Genomic DNA, 12202 nt, shown 5'->3' with positions numbered 1-12202 from the left:
AGAGAGGAGTTTAAACCTCCGCCTCGGCGGACGCATCGGGAAGACCAAGGTCCTACCTGGTTTTATCCCGACGCTATTTTCATACGAGGTAAATCGCGTTAGCAAGCTGCGCCGTCAGTAGTCTGTAGGCGCAGCTCGCCAAGGCTGGCATTCCCCTCTTTATGGCACTCGATGATGCCTTGCTCTAAACTCGACCCGCTCGCCTAGCGGCTCCTTCTTCCTGTTTTCCCCCCAAATCTTGGGTTAACGAGGTTTGCAAGTTAGCGCTGGTGCTTGACATCTGTGAACCCAGCCAAGAGACGGGTGTTTCCCCCGCACGCACTCCTCACTGAACTCCCAGCGACTTCAGTGGAAGTTTTCAGTGCGTAAGGACTGAACAGCAATTTCAGCATCCAGCCCTTGTGCAGTCGATCAGCCTTACATTTCATCGGTGTTGGCATTAAATATATTTATGTACAGTCTGGCATCAAATGACTTCACATTCTCTCCTACATCAGTCTGGTATTATTATCTCCTACCTAAATACAAATTATGCCCTATCTATATCCATACTAAGCATAATTGTTGCAATGAAAATAAAAATTCCCTTCTTTGTTGCCCTTCCTTTCACATATTTTGTAGTGTCACAAGGTCAGCAAGGAAGTCAATCATTAATATTATTACTAATAATTTTTTTCTTGTGGAAGTTGCTTTTGGGTCAGTTTGGGGTTTTTTATTAATTTACTTTCAGATCCCTTGAAGAGGATTGCTATCTTTCTCTTCTAACAATAGCCCTAGAAGGTGTGTGTGTGAAAAAGATGATAATTTGAACAATGTGATAATTATACATGTTGGTATAAAATATCACATAAAGAGCATATGGAGGCACCAAGATCCATATTGATCATTTATGCATTAAAAAAAATGCAGCTTCCAAAGCTGTGTTCCAAGTCAAATCTTGTACTCCTTCAAGAAGGTAGAATGATGTTATGCATCACAGATGTTTCCCTGGAAAGAATACCAGGCAACTGATGCCACGGAGGAGAAAACAGATAACTAGACACAGATGAAAAAAAAAAATCCAGAAGACTTCACACCCTTTAACTGGTCTCAGTTTGCGAAAGGGTCCCACAGTTGCTTCTTTGATTTAGCCCATCGTATTTATAGCTTTTTTCAGGATTCTTCAGTCTGGTTCCCAAAATACATTGTGAGGACTTGGTCTAATTCATTACAGTGAAGAAGAACGTGGCATTTTATTGCTAAGAACCCAATCTTGCACTTACTAAAGTAAATTCCAGAATCCCTTTTAAGTTCAGCACTAACGTGATTTCAGTAAAAAAACACCAAAAATACTAGACGGTTTGGGTTTAGCTGTGTTTCTTCAGTCTTTTCAGAATGCTGCTTTTTTTTTTCCCCCAGAAAAAGGAAACCCAGGTTAGCCCCAGTTAAGAGGGTGGACATTGCTACTGAACAATAGCCAATACTCTCATTGAAAGGTCATCTGCTTCTATTGCACTCAGTGGTAAACTCTCAGTGACATCAGCAGGACAAATGTCTGTCAAAAAGCCTTTGGGGAGGCAATACAAAAGAATTAAGAGAGTGAGATGGCTTAAGGTGAAACATGGAAATAAATCAAGCCATCTGCCCAGAAACAAACCTTATTGTAACATTAGTCCGAAAGTATGTTCCTTTCCTACAAGGAGCAAAGAAATGCAAGTAAGGCAATGTTATGATGCAGTTTATAGCCAGAGAAGAGAATATTCAGAGACTATTCAGAGATAAACTCACTGCATCTGTTGCTTTAGTACATGTGATGAGGAAGCCCATACTCAGTTATTGGGCACCTGCAATAACTAAATACACCACCATGTTCAAAGCCTTAACTGTAAATCTCCTGGCTATTCTAACTTAAATATTAAGACTTATCTGCAAAGTTAATTGGCTAGATTTTGTGCATGTGTATACATTACATTGCTTTAAACATTAATGATGAAAAATTAAAAAAAAAAAGTGCCTTTGCAGTTATACTGTGTGGTACCAGTTCAAAAATCAGTTTTATAGTTTAAAATAATAGATTTTGGTGTTTAATTTCCTTCCTTCTAAAATGAGAGGCATCTGGGTAATATTATTTATTCATGCCTTGAAAGCAAGTAAACCAAATACAAATATATATAAATTAGCATGATTAACCAAGGAAATCATAGAGGAAAACAAATGAGTATGAGAGTACTCTGTACACAGAGCCAGCAAAGTCTAGCAGAATTTAGTATTTTAGTTACTGCTAATACGAACTTACTGTAATGTACTCATGCTTCAAAAACCAGGCCTACCTCAGTACCTAGATGCAACTGCTGCCACACAATGTTTATGTGGCATGTAGTTAGTATTCTGCATGATACGTTGTTCACGCTATGTTGTTACATACCTAATTTAAAGCTCTGAGTGAAGTGGGTTAATTATTTTTCTTTAATTTGCAAAGGGGAAACAATACAAGAGAGGGTAAGTATCTTTGCCAGAGGTCACACTACCAATCGGTGGCAGAACTGGAAATAAAAGACACATCTCCAGCGTGGTCAGACTTGAGTCTTTCCATTTAAATTGCTTTTATCACAGGGTAGTTCCACTAACGCCAATCAAATAGTGCTTCACTAAACTTTTGTGAGGGAAGAATCAAGCCTCAGGCCCACAGTCTAACCACTAGATTATTCTCTCTACCTGTTATACTATAGTCCAGGCAGTTGATGGAAGGTCTTTGGGGGTTATGTTTTTTTAATAGCGTAGGGTTAAAGAAAATAGTATGATAAAAAATTAAACATGAATATCTACATTTTCCTTCTAAGAAGCAGTTCTTCTGGAATCATTCTTGTTACAGCTGAGACCCCTCATTTTCTGCAGCTCTGTACCACATAAGACAACTGCAGTCCTTTAGAGCCCATTACATTCCTAATGCTTCAGTTTATTCTTTCAGAGCCTTAAACCATTAATCATTGACATGATGAATTTCACTGCTGCAGAGGAACCAATTCAGCACATTACACACCCAATATATACAATATTTATGAAACTTCTAACACAAGGATCCTTGAGTATGCAATACTGCTATCTGCTAAAGTTCTCAAGATAGCTCTTAAAAAGTAGTTCTGATGGATGCACCCTTTTTTCAAAGTTAAAATATCAGGAGATAATACTTACAACTTTAGACTAAGAGCAGTGCTCACGAAAGTGATGGACAACAGCATTCATTGATTGTAGTGAGCGTCATCCATAGTTTTGCTGAAGTCAACACTATTAATTTCTTTGATTTTAGCCAGGCCTGATCCTGGAAAGGAAGAAAGGTTTCCATTGATTTGAGCAGGTGTTTAGATTTGACCTATACTACAGGTAGCTTTTTACCAGTACCTCATGCAAACCGATTAATTAGTTTCATTCTGAAACAGGGATAGACTCTTTTACATGTGTTATGAATCATCCACTAGTGTTCTGAAATACTACGAGTTAACACGTATCAATGGGACACCCTCACACTTCATGTCAATTTGGACTTAACCTAGTTGACTCCAAGGCAACAGAGATCAATTATTCGCGCAGGGCCTTTCTGTGGCACTATCCCATGTTGGAACACCTTGGAAATGAAAGCAGAAATAAAAGTATTTGTTGTTTGTACAGATTTCCAAAATTCAAAATACTTCTTTTGCTTTGCTTTAAATCTGCGATTTAAGAGCACCCAGCACCAGGGTGAAAAGTACAGGCAACTTCTACTTCTGATCCCACTTTTCCAAATCTACATTTATGGCCAAATTACAAACCTTTGGATGCAGGTGTTTACGAAGAAACTACTGGCACACCTTTAGCCAACACCATAAAGCCCACTGCTGCAGCACTTACATGTACAGCAGAAGTGGAAGTGATTCCCATTCTATTTGCAATTCAACCACACACAGTAACAATGCTTGTTCTCAGTGAAATGTAGAAAATAAAACAGGGTGTGAAGTTACCCAGCATTTCTGGCTGTGAGAATGGTATAGGGAAAAGAGTCCAAGCACAGCAGCACAATTCCTTTGAAGCTCTTCTGCTTTTTGGAGTTAATTAAAAGTTGGCTGAGAGGTTTTCCTCTCCCTTTTTTCCTGTGTGTCTCATCTTGAGCCTATATGGCAGGTGTTGCAGAGCAAGTCTCAGCAGCACCCACTGGATACCCTTACTTCCTTGCATTTGCAAGTATAACTTAATCTCCTTTAAACAGTGATAGCAGATGGGAAAGACTCTGACTTGGGCAGATACCAGGGCAACTAAAATTACCAGGCTGTATGTAAACAACATGAATTGACCGTCAGTAACCTCGCCTAGAACATAATTAGAGGAAACACATACATATTTTTTGACTGTATATAAACGAAGGAGTTTCTGTCAAGACAACAGATTTGTATTCTTCAATATAGGGCTGAATTAAGTCCGTTGTAAGACTGCAGCATGTGTCCTAGAGCTGCCTAGTAGGCCCGCTTTGTGGTCCTGTGTCCTTGTTTTTAACCCTTGTGGGGTCAGTTCACTTCTCCTCATCCTTCCTCTTCCTGAGCGGTGCTGAGGAGGGCATTGAGACGCAGGGGTAGGATCCCCGTACTCATGTTCCCTGCTGTTGAGCTAGGTGTTGAGGCAGTGAAGTACTTTAATAAGTACTTTGGGCAGAGGCTTTACACTATAGACTTGGTGGAGAGGGGAGAGAGGGTGAGTTTCCCAGAGCATTGCATAAAAACCAGAGCACATATTACTGCATTAGCTCTACTCCCAATGTGGTTAGTTTTCTTCAGCAACTAAGAGAGCTAAAAACTTACAGCTTAAAAAATTGAGATGCTACCATATCTACCACTCCAGAAACCTAGAGCCCCCAATGCATATGCTTAAGCCAGACCTGTTTTCTAAGAAGTAATTCAGACGCTCTTCTCCAGAGCTTCTTGTGTTCTAGGGGGAACAGAGAAGGAAGCCCCTTGGGCACACCTGTTGAGATGCAGTATGGGCTTGAGGCATTAAAATGTAACAGTAGAAGGCTTCACCTTAATTAAGATTTAAATTAAGAATTAACCAGAATCCTTTTAGTCATGCTAAATACTAGGGTTTTTGCTGCCTATGAAGTGAAAGAGTGTTTCCAGGTCATTTTAACAATGCAAACACTGACTGTCTTGCAATTAGGATATTAACACATTCTTAATAACAAAGATTGACTCATGAGTAATAAAGAGATACTTGGTCATACAGCATAAATGTACATGATGGCAGATAATGTTGGTCATCTTGCAATTCCCTATGATCAATTCACACATGAACCACAGATCTGTTTCATTATTAAGTAAGAGTTTTATCTATTGGAAAGAAAAAATAAGTTACTGAAATGAAAGTCTATATTTTAAAGTTCTGTTATGTTTTATGATGTATCCATGTAACTGTAACTAATGTATCTCTAGATCCAGTGAAGTAACTACCGGGGTCTGAATACCACAACATTTCGAGTAAACAACAGAGAAATAATTTTCTTATTGGTGTGCTCTTTGATTGGTTTGCTACAAAATTATGACTTGTCATATGATATAGGTTGATACATACTTCAAAGTGCATATGAAACAAACAATGCTGTATCATTTTACTCTTGTTGGATACTGTGCTGAAATACTGAGCTAGAAACACTTAGACTGGACTTGGAAAAATATGTTAGTGATATTAATTTCAGAGGATTTTGAATTCAGACTTTTCTTTTAAAAAAATGGTTTTACTCATTGTTTTCCTTGAGGAGAGAATGCCTGATTTTGCCCTGGATGGTTTAGGTTAATCACAGCTGTAGATATCAATACTGTCCTACAAGGAAAGTAGTCAGTCAATGCAGCCAGCATGTTAGAACTGTCATACCATCTATTCGGTTAACTCTATTAAACAGCAAGCATAATAAAAGGTTTAATATTAGTTGCATGTGAAAATAGGCTTTCCTTTTATTTCTTTCTAGATTGACTTCTCAGGTGAAAATCAAGAACATTTCAAATTTGTTACAAAATTACCTTTAACAATCATCTTGGGTGTTTTCTGTATGACAGAAGCTGGCTCTTTATCGTATTTTCTTCTGAGATGAACAAAGGTCTGTTATGAATACTACTACCCTTCATAAAACATTGGTGTTCCTATACACAGCTGTAAATCTACATGAAAAAGGCAAACCAAAGTATTTTGTTGAGATACTAGATAAATTTTTTAAAAATCCCTCACTTATTGTTTTCATCTATGTCTTTTCCCACAGGCACATGGAAATAAGGCACTGTCCCTTCCAGTCATTTTCCCTTCCTTACCAACTGATACCAGTAGTGTGTTTTCCCCCTTCAACAGGGACCAGACATCACTCAGGGTTCTTTAGGGGAGTGGGTGGCAAGGGAAAGGCTGTTTTCTTTGTTTAATGGTACATGTCCACAGTGAGAACTCTGCTTTTCAAACTTCTTTCCTGAGGCTTCTACCAAAGATGCAAAGAATTTCAGACTTCTTTCAATTTTTAATTGTTGGGAAAAGAGTTTCTGATGTGCAAAAGTTATCTCTTGTGCTATCTTTTGCTGTGTGTACGTGGATAAATTCTTCTGACTGTTGCCACTGGGAATTCTGTAAATACAGAAAAAGGAGTGAGCCAAATTCTGCCATGGAGACCTTAGAGGAGAATTTTATTCTTCAAGTACTCCCTTATTCAAATATTTGAATAGAAATATTGTGTAGTGTGTACTCAGGAAACACTGTATTGATTTCAGTAGGTGTCATGCAGGACTGTAAGCAATCATGTACAAAAATAAACTTATTTTTGGAGATGACATCTTCAAAATTGCTTTCTGGTATGTCAGGAATCGCTTTGCTATGACTGCAGTTGATGTTTCAAGTGAAAATAATAGTCTACACAAAAGTCTGGTGAAGAGCAGAAATAAACAAAATTCCAGACTCTGTCTGTATGTGACAGAAAAATACAAAGAGAAAAATTATAAAGACAGATAAGCAATGTGCAACATGTCTACAGTATTGTTATAATTAACTTATTAATAATCCTCTATTTGGAAAGATAGCTCACTCTGTAACATGAGTTGAATAAATTTTGTTTGTAATGTCCTGAATAGTAAGTTACTGCTGAGAAAGTAAATAGGAGGCAAAAAGGAACACACAAAACCAAGTTTGAGGTTAATTAATTCCTCGAGTTATTTGGCAGTTGTTTGGCTTCGTGGTTTTATAAAATATACTGAACTAAATTAAAACTAGGACACAGTCTGAGTGAAAGCCAAGAAGAAAAAGTGGATCTACCTATTATTATTATTATTATTTACACATACATGAACACACATACAACAAAATGCAGGCACAAACATTGACTGTTTTCTTCCACTGCTAAAAACCCTGCAAACTGGATGATAGTGAAGCTTCTGATTTTAAGTAGATCACAGAACAAGAGGCAGATGGATTAACTGAGATTTCAGGCAATACTAATGCATACAATTAGGCTATATTTAAAAATTTAACATAAATGGATTCTTTCTTGAATTACTGCCCTGTTATGACTCTGTTCTGCTTCTATAGAGTTATACCTATGATGAGCTTTTTCCCATCTTTACCAATGGCACTTTGCTACCTTGAACAGCAGATGCATCTGGCATCTCAAGTAAAACTACTGTAATAAAAAATGCAAAATTTGTTAATTTTCTAGGATTTCTGTGTTCTGTAGCTCTCAAGAAGCAGACTTTTTTTTTTTTCACTTCTTTTAGACAATTCCTCATGGTTTTAGCTTGTTTTGTCTGAGAATTTGGTAGAGACCTCTCATGAATTAATAGAACTACATCCATTGTTTTTCTGTCTGAGAACAAGTATGAACAAATGCATTCTTTGTCTAAAATAAACTTGTGACATCCATGACGTGCATACTGTTACATAGGTCAGAGCAAAGGTACGCAATCCATGTGGTTGTTTTCCGATTCCCTTAAGTTTGATGGAATTATGTGGAAGATAAAAATATAGCACTCACATACGTGTACTTTTTGCTCAGTTGTGTACAGGTAACCACATTTAAATAATTATGTGTAGTCTATACGTACTTTTTTTTTATTAGATCTTTAAGTTGTATCATCAGAAAGGTCAGAAATGTGATGGCAAAATGTTTTCCTCATGTAAAAAGTAAGGTTATCTCCTTTTGTGTATCACTGTATAAGAATGTTAGGTGTGCCAGAGTGCTTGTTAGAAGCAGCTCACCCAAAGAGCACAGAGGTGGTAGGTAATACATGAAACAGGAACTCTCTCTGCAGAAGGAAAATGAGGTTCAGAATCTTTTGTGTGGGATGCATTAATTGAGCAATGGAATTTTTTTTTTTTTTTTTTTTTTTTTTAACTAGGGTCAGTGAGACTCCAGGGTGGCAAGAATGAGTTTGAGGGTACAGTGGAGGTTTATTTGAATGGAATCTGGGGAACAATCTGTGGGAGCCATTGGGACAATAATGATGCAACAGTCGTATGTCGGCAGCTTGCACTTGGGTAAGTTTCAGTCTGAGTAAAAACTAGTCAACTTATTTTAATGTTTCAGTATAAAGGACAATCTATTTTGCAAATCCTAAGGGCTTTTTATGTTTGATAATTGTTTTTTCTGTTTGAAAGTTGTTGAATGCTGAAGTTGTTCTTCCCAGAATCCTTTGCTTCTTTCAATTGTGTTGTTGTACTTCAAAGAGGTTGCTGTGAGAATCAGTATTTCCTTTGAAAGCTGCATATGGGATCTGGAGAGGAGGAGACCAGGGTAGATGCTTTGCTTTCAAAGTGAAAAGTATGAACAGGTCAGAAAAGCTTAGGGCGAACAAAAACTGCTTTACTAGACATCCGGGAAATGTCCAAAAGGGCAGAAATATGAGGTCTGATCCGGTTCTCACTTATGTAAGTGTCAATTAAGAACAGCTCCAGTGAGGTTACTGAATCTGTAAAAACGTAAAATGTGGCCAGAATTAGACTCTACATGGGATCCTAATCACAAGAAAATTCCTGGTTCTCGGGAACATGGGGTTACCGTGGTAATCATCCATTCTATCCTGCCAAAAACCATCTGGGACTCATCCTAGTTTTCTGGAAAATGTGGTATTTTTGTTGTGCACATCTTCATCTAACTAGATAATCTGTATGGTTTACTTTCAGCATGGCACACGGATAACAAAACCCCAAACCAGACAAGTTTTGCAGCTTTACATTTTCACAGGAACAGTTACAGAGTTATAGCAATATTGGACAGGTTGAAAGTCCCTTCCCACTGCTGTCAGAATGGAGTTAATCAACAGGATCCTTTAATGTAATTTGGTCATTAAACTCTAGAAAATGCCTATAGTGATACTGCAATTGCAATAGTAAGATGAAATTGAGGTAAGGATGAAAATGCCCATACCAAAAGGGAGTTTTAAAAATAAAATGCAATTGCAGCTTCTAAAAAAATCAATGCGGTTCAAGTTAGCAACCAAATTACTTGAATATCCCCCCTTAGCGCACCCCATTTGGTTTGCACTTTCTCAGTAAGTCACAAAGTATGGCTGGCTTTATTGCCTTTCTAACATTTCTTTCAGTCACATACCAAAGTATTGATTTTGTTTGCTACAAGCAGTAAGGGGCCTTTACAGCATACTTGCACTGTGGCATTCCTAATCATTATTCCACTTTTTAAGACTGCTAGCCAGAACTAAATCTAAGCTGTTTTATAATATTCAATACTAATCTGTACACACCACGCCAACTTATAAAAATATGAGGATTAGATGAGATAAAAGTTCAGCCATCTGGAGGCCGTGATTTTGCTTACGGCTTCAGCTGTCTACGTGCAATGTCTCCTTTCCTCATTTTCATGTAAAGTCTTTTTGCCTTCCATACCCCAAACATTTCAGTTGAACAAGACCGCTATTAGCAAAAGTAGTGCAGTGATATGGGTGAATGGTTTGGTCTTTTCAACAGAAATGGCTTAAATCTGAATCCAGGCCAAAAAGCCCCAAGCAAACAGTAGTTGAAAGTTTCTGTTATCATGAGTGTTTGGCAGAAATTCGGATCTAAATACCACAAGGTGAACTCAGTAGGTATTACTGGTGCTTTTCAGGTGCTTCTATCTATCTGTTCCTTTGATTTTACAATATTTGGGCTTTGTCTCAATAAGATGTCTCAATAATTGTTGCTGTAGATCCAGTATGGGAAGCAAAGGAAGCTCTTTATAAATGTTCTGGATGGATGGGAATGGCTGAATAGAGAATAATGGACAAGGGCCTGATCTAATGGAGTATGAGGTAGTTTCACTGTATGACATGTGTATGGGCAGAGCACTGGTACGTTTTAATGGAGTAAAGGAGAGGATAAGGGTGAAAGGCCCATTAACGTTACCTCTCCTGGAAGTATAACTGCAGTGGGCTGGTACTGTAGATTCACCTGTGGACTGTGGACTCTGTGTTGATTTTTGTAGTTAAGAACCAGGAGAACAGGAATGTAGCTGGCCCTGCAGCAACACAGGCCATTGTACTAAAATATCCCACAACAAAATGGTGAGAACTGGGTCACATCTGTTACTTTTCTTTGTGCAGAAGACAATGCTGAACTGTATGAAAATGTGATGAATTTACACTGCTGAAGAAAGCCCTTTCTTTTCTACTCCAAGATTCATATATGAGAAAATGTTCCACTTCCCCTCCTCCCACTCTAATGTCCTATCCTGATTATTCTTCTTACAGTGAAAAAGGTACAGCAAAACATGTACCATTTTCTGGACCGGGTCTTATTCCTGTTTACTGGAGTGAAGTGCGTTGTCGTGGTGATGAAGAAAATATACTGTTATGTGAAAAAGACATCTGGCAGGATGGAACATGTCCTCAAAAAATGGCAGCTGCTGTCACATGTAGCTCTTCCCCGGGTAAAAAAAAAACCACATATGGTTTGGTTAACTCCTTTGCTTATTTAAATAGAAGTAGTAATAATTACTCATTATTAAATTAGAAAAAAAATATTAAGACTTCTTGGAACAGGAAATTAAACAGATTGAATCATCGCATCATTAACTGTTTCAAATCCTTCTATGCTCTGCAAGCAGCAACTAGCTGAACCACTTTTTACCCTTCCATAATCAACACACAAATTACTGCTTTGAGATGTAGGTTATGAGAAAGGGTGAAGCAGAGAGAACCTCTGGCTGTAAAAGTAGGATTGTTTGCCTCCAAATCTTTTTTAAACTTTTATTTAAAAAATATTTATTTATTAATTTATTTTTCTACTCAAAAGTTGTCTTTGGTAGCTACATATGCTACATGTCAATTTGTTAGCTTTTCTTGAACAGTAGGGAGGAGCAGCAATTTCACAAACAGGCTATACCCTCTTTGGTACAGAATTGCTGGGATGACATTCTTTACTGTGAACATAGATGACATTGCACAAGGAACGGCAAAGTTTTTGCCCTATTCTGCATATATTTAAAAAAGGTCCAAGTCTTCCTAGCTGAAGATTACTACCTCACACATCACTCACGCAAGTCAAAATGATACTTTTAGGAAAAAAAAGTGTTTTTAAGATATTTCAGATTATTTTAATGAACAGGATGAACGGCAACTAAATGGGCAATTATGCCATCAGATTTAAGATATTGCTGAGCTCGAGGAAGGCTAGGCTGGCAGTGCTGAGGAGGTGGCAATGGCAATCTCTTCAGTTGTAACCAAAACATGTATGGCTGCAGCCAGTTCTGTGCTGCCATTCCTCTCCTACTTACATTCCTATCCAAAGGCAGATGCATTTTTGTCCTAAAGCTCCACCATTCATGAGGAATATTTTTATAAATTACTTTAACAAATCATTTTGGTGTTGATTGACAAAACTACAGTGTAGAGGGAAGGCAGAATCTTTTTAAGCTAGGAGACAAGTTGAAGGACCAAAGCAGGATAAATAGTTTTGCCTAAAGAAACTGAAAAATATAAATTTGCAAATTACACTTTTAGTTCATAAGGTTTTCCTTCTGTTTATGGACATTTTCACCAGAGAACTTTATTTTGATTAGATAAATTTATTGAAGGACCGGTGTCTGTTTCAATAATGCTGAAAGGAAGTTTATCAGTAATTTAGAGTCCAGGGTATCTGAAATGAACTGAACTGATCCTGAGTTTCGGCAAACTAAATGAAGCTTTCACGTTTTGCCGGTTCTACTGCAACTAGCCTTTTTAAATAACTATAAAAAAACAGA

The 12202-nt window shown here is 37.7% G+C and overlaps 1 protein-coding gene and 1 long non-coding RNA gene across 3 annotated transcripts in view; one reads left to right on the top strand and one right to left on the bottom strand.

Annotated features, from left to right (window-relative positions):
- PRSS12 (serine protease 12) overlaps nt 1-12202 on the top strand; it is a 759839-nt gene that overhangs the window by 648 nt on the left and 746989 nt on the right. For both annotated transcript variants that reach the window (XR_007507776.1, XM_049814962.1), the window contains exons 2-3: nt 8364-8502; nt 10710-10888. Coding sequence is in view for 1 of the 2 variants with exons in the window: in XM_049814962.1 (XP_049670919.1) it covers nt 8364-8502; nt 10710-10888 (318 nt within the window). In the remaining variant the exon portion in view is untranslated. The remainder of the gene's footprint in view (nt 1-8363; nt 8503-10709; nt 10889-12202) is intronic.
- On the bottom strand, nt 2955-5201 carry LOC126044783 (uncharacterized). The gene is made up of 3 exons (XR_007507778.1): nt 4883-5201; nt 3527-3601; nt 2955-3298 (listed from the first exon to the last, which is right to left on the bottom strand). It is a non-coding gene; the product is annotated as an uncharacterized LOC126044783 (long non-coding RNA).

The sequence above is a fragment of the Accipiter gentilis genome, chromosome 12 (assembly GCF_929443795.1).
Source record: "Accipiter gentilis chromosome 12, bAccGen1.1, whole genome shotgun sequence".
Lineage (NCBI taxonomy): Eukaryota > Metazoa > Chordata > Aves > Accipitriformes > Accipitridae > Astur > Astur gentilis.
The sequence above is the reverse complement of the archived record's forward strand: the minus strand, read 5'-3'. Positions and strand labels throughout refer to the sequence as shown.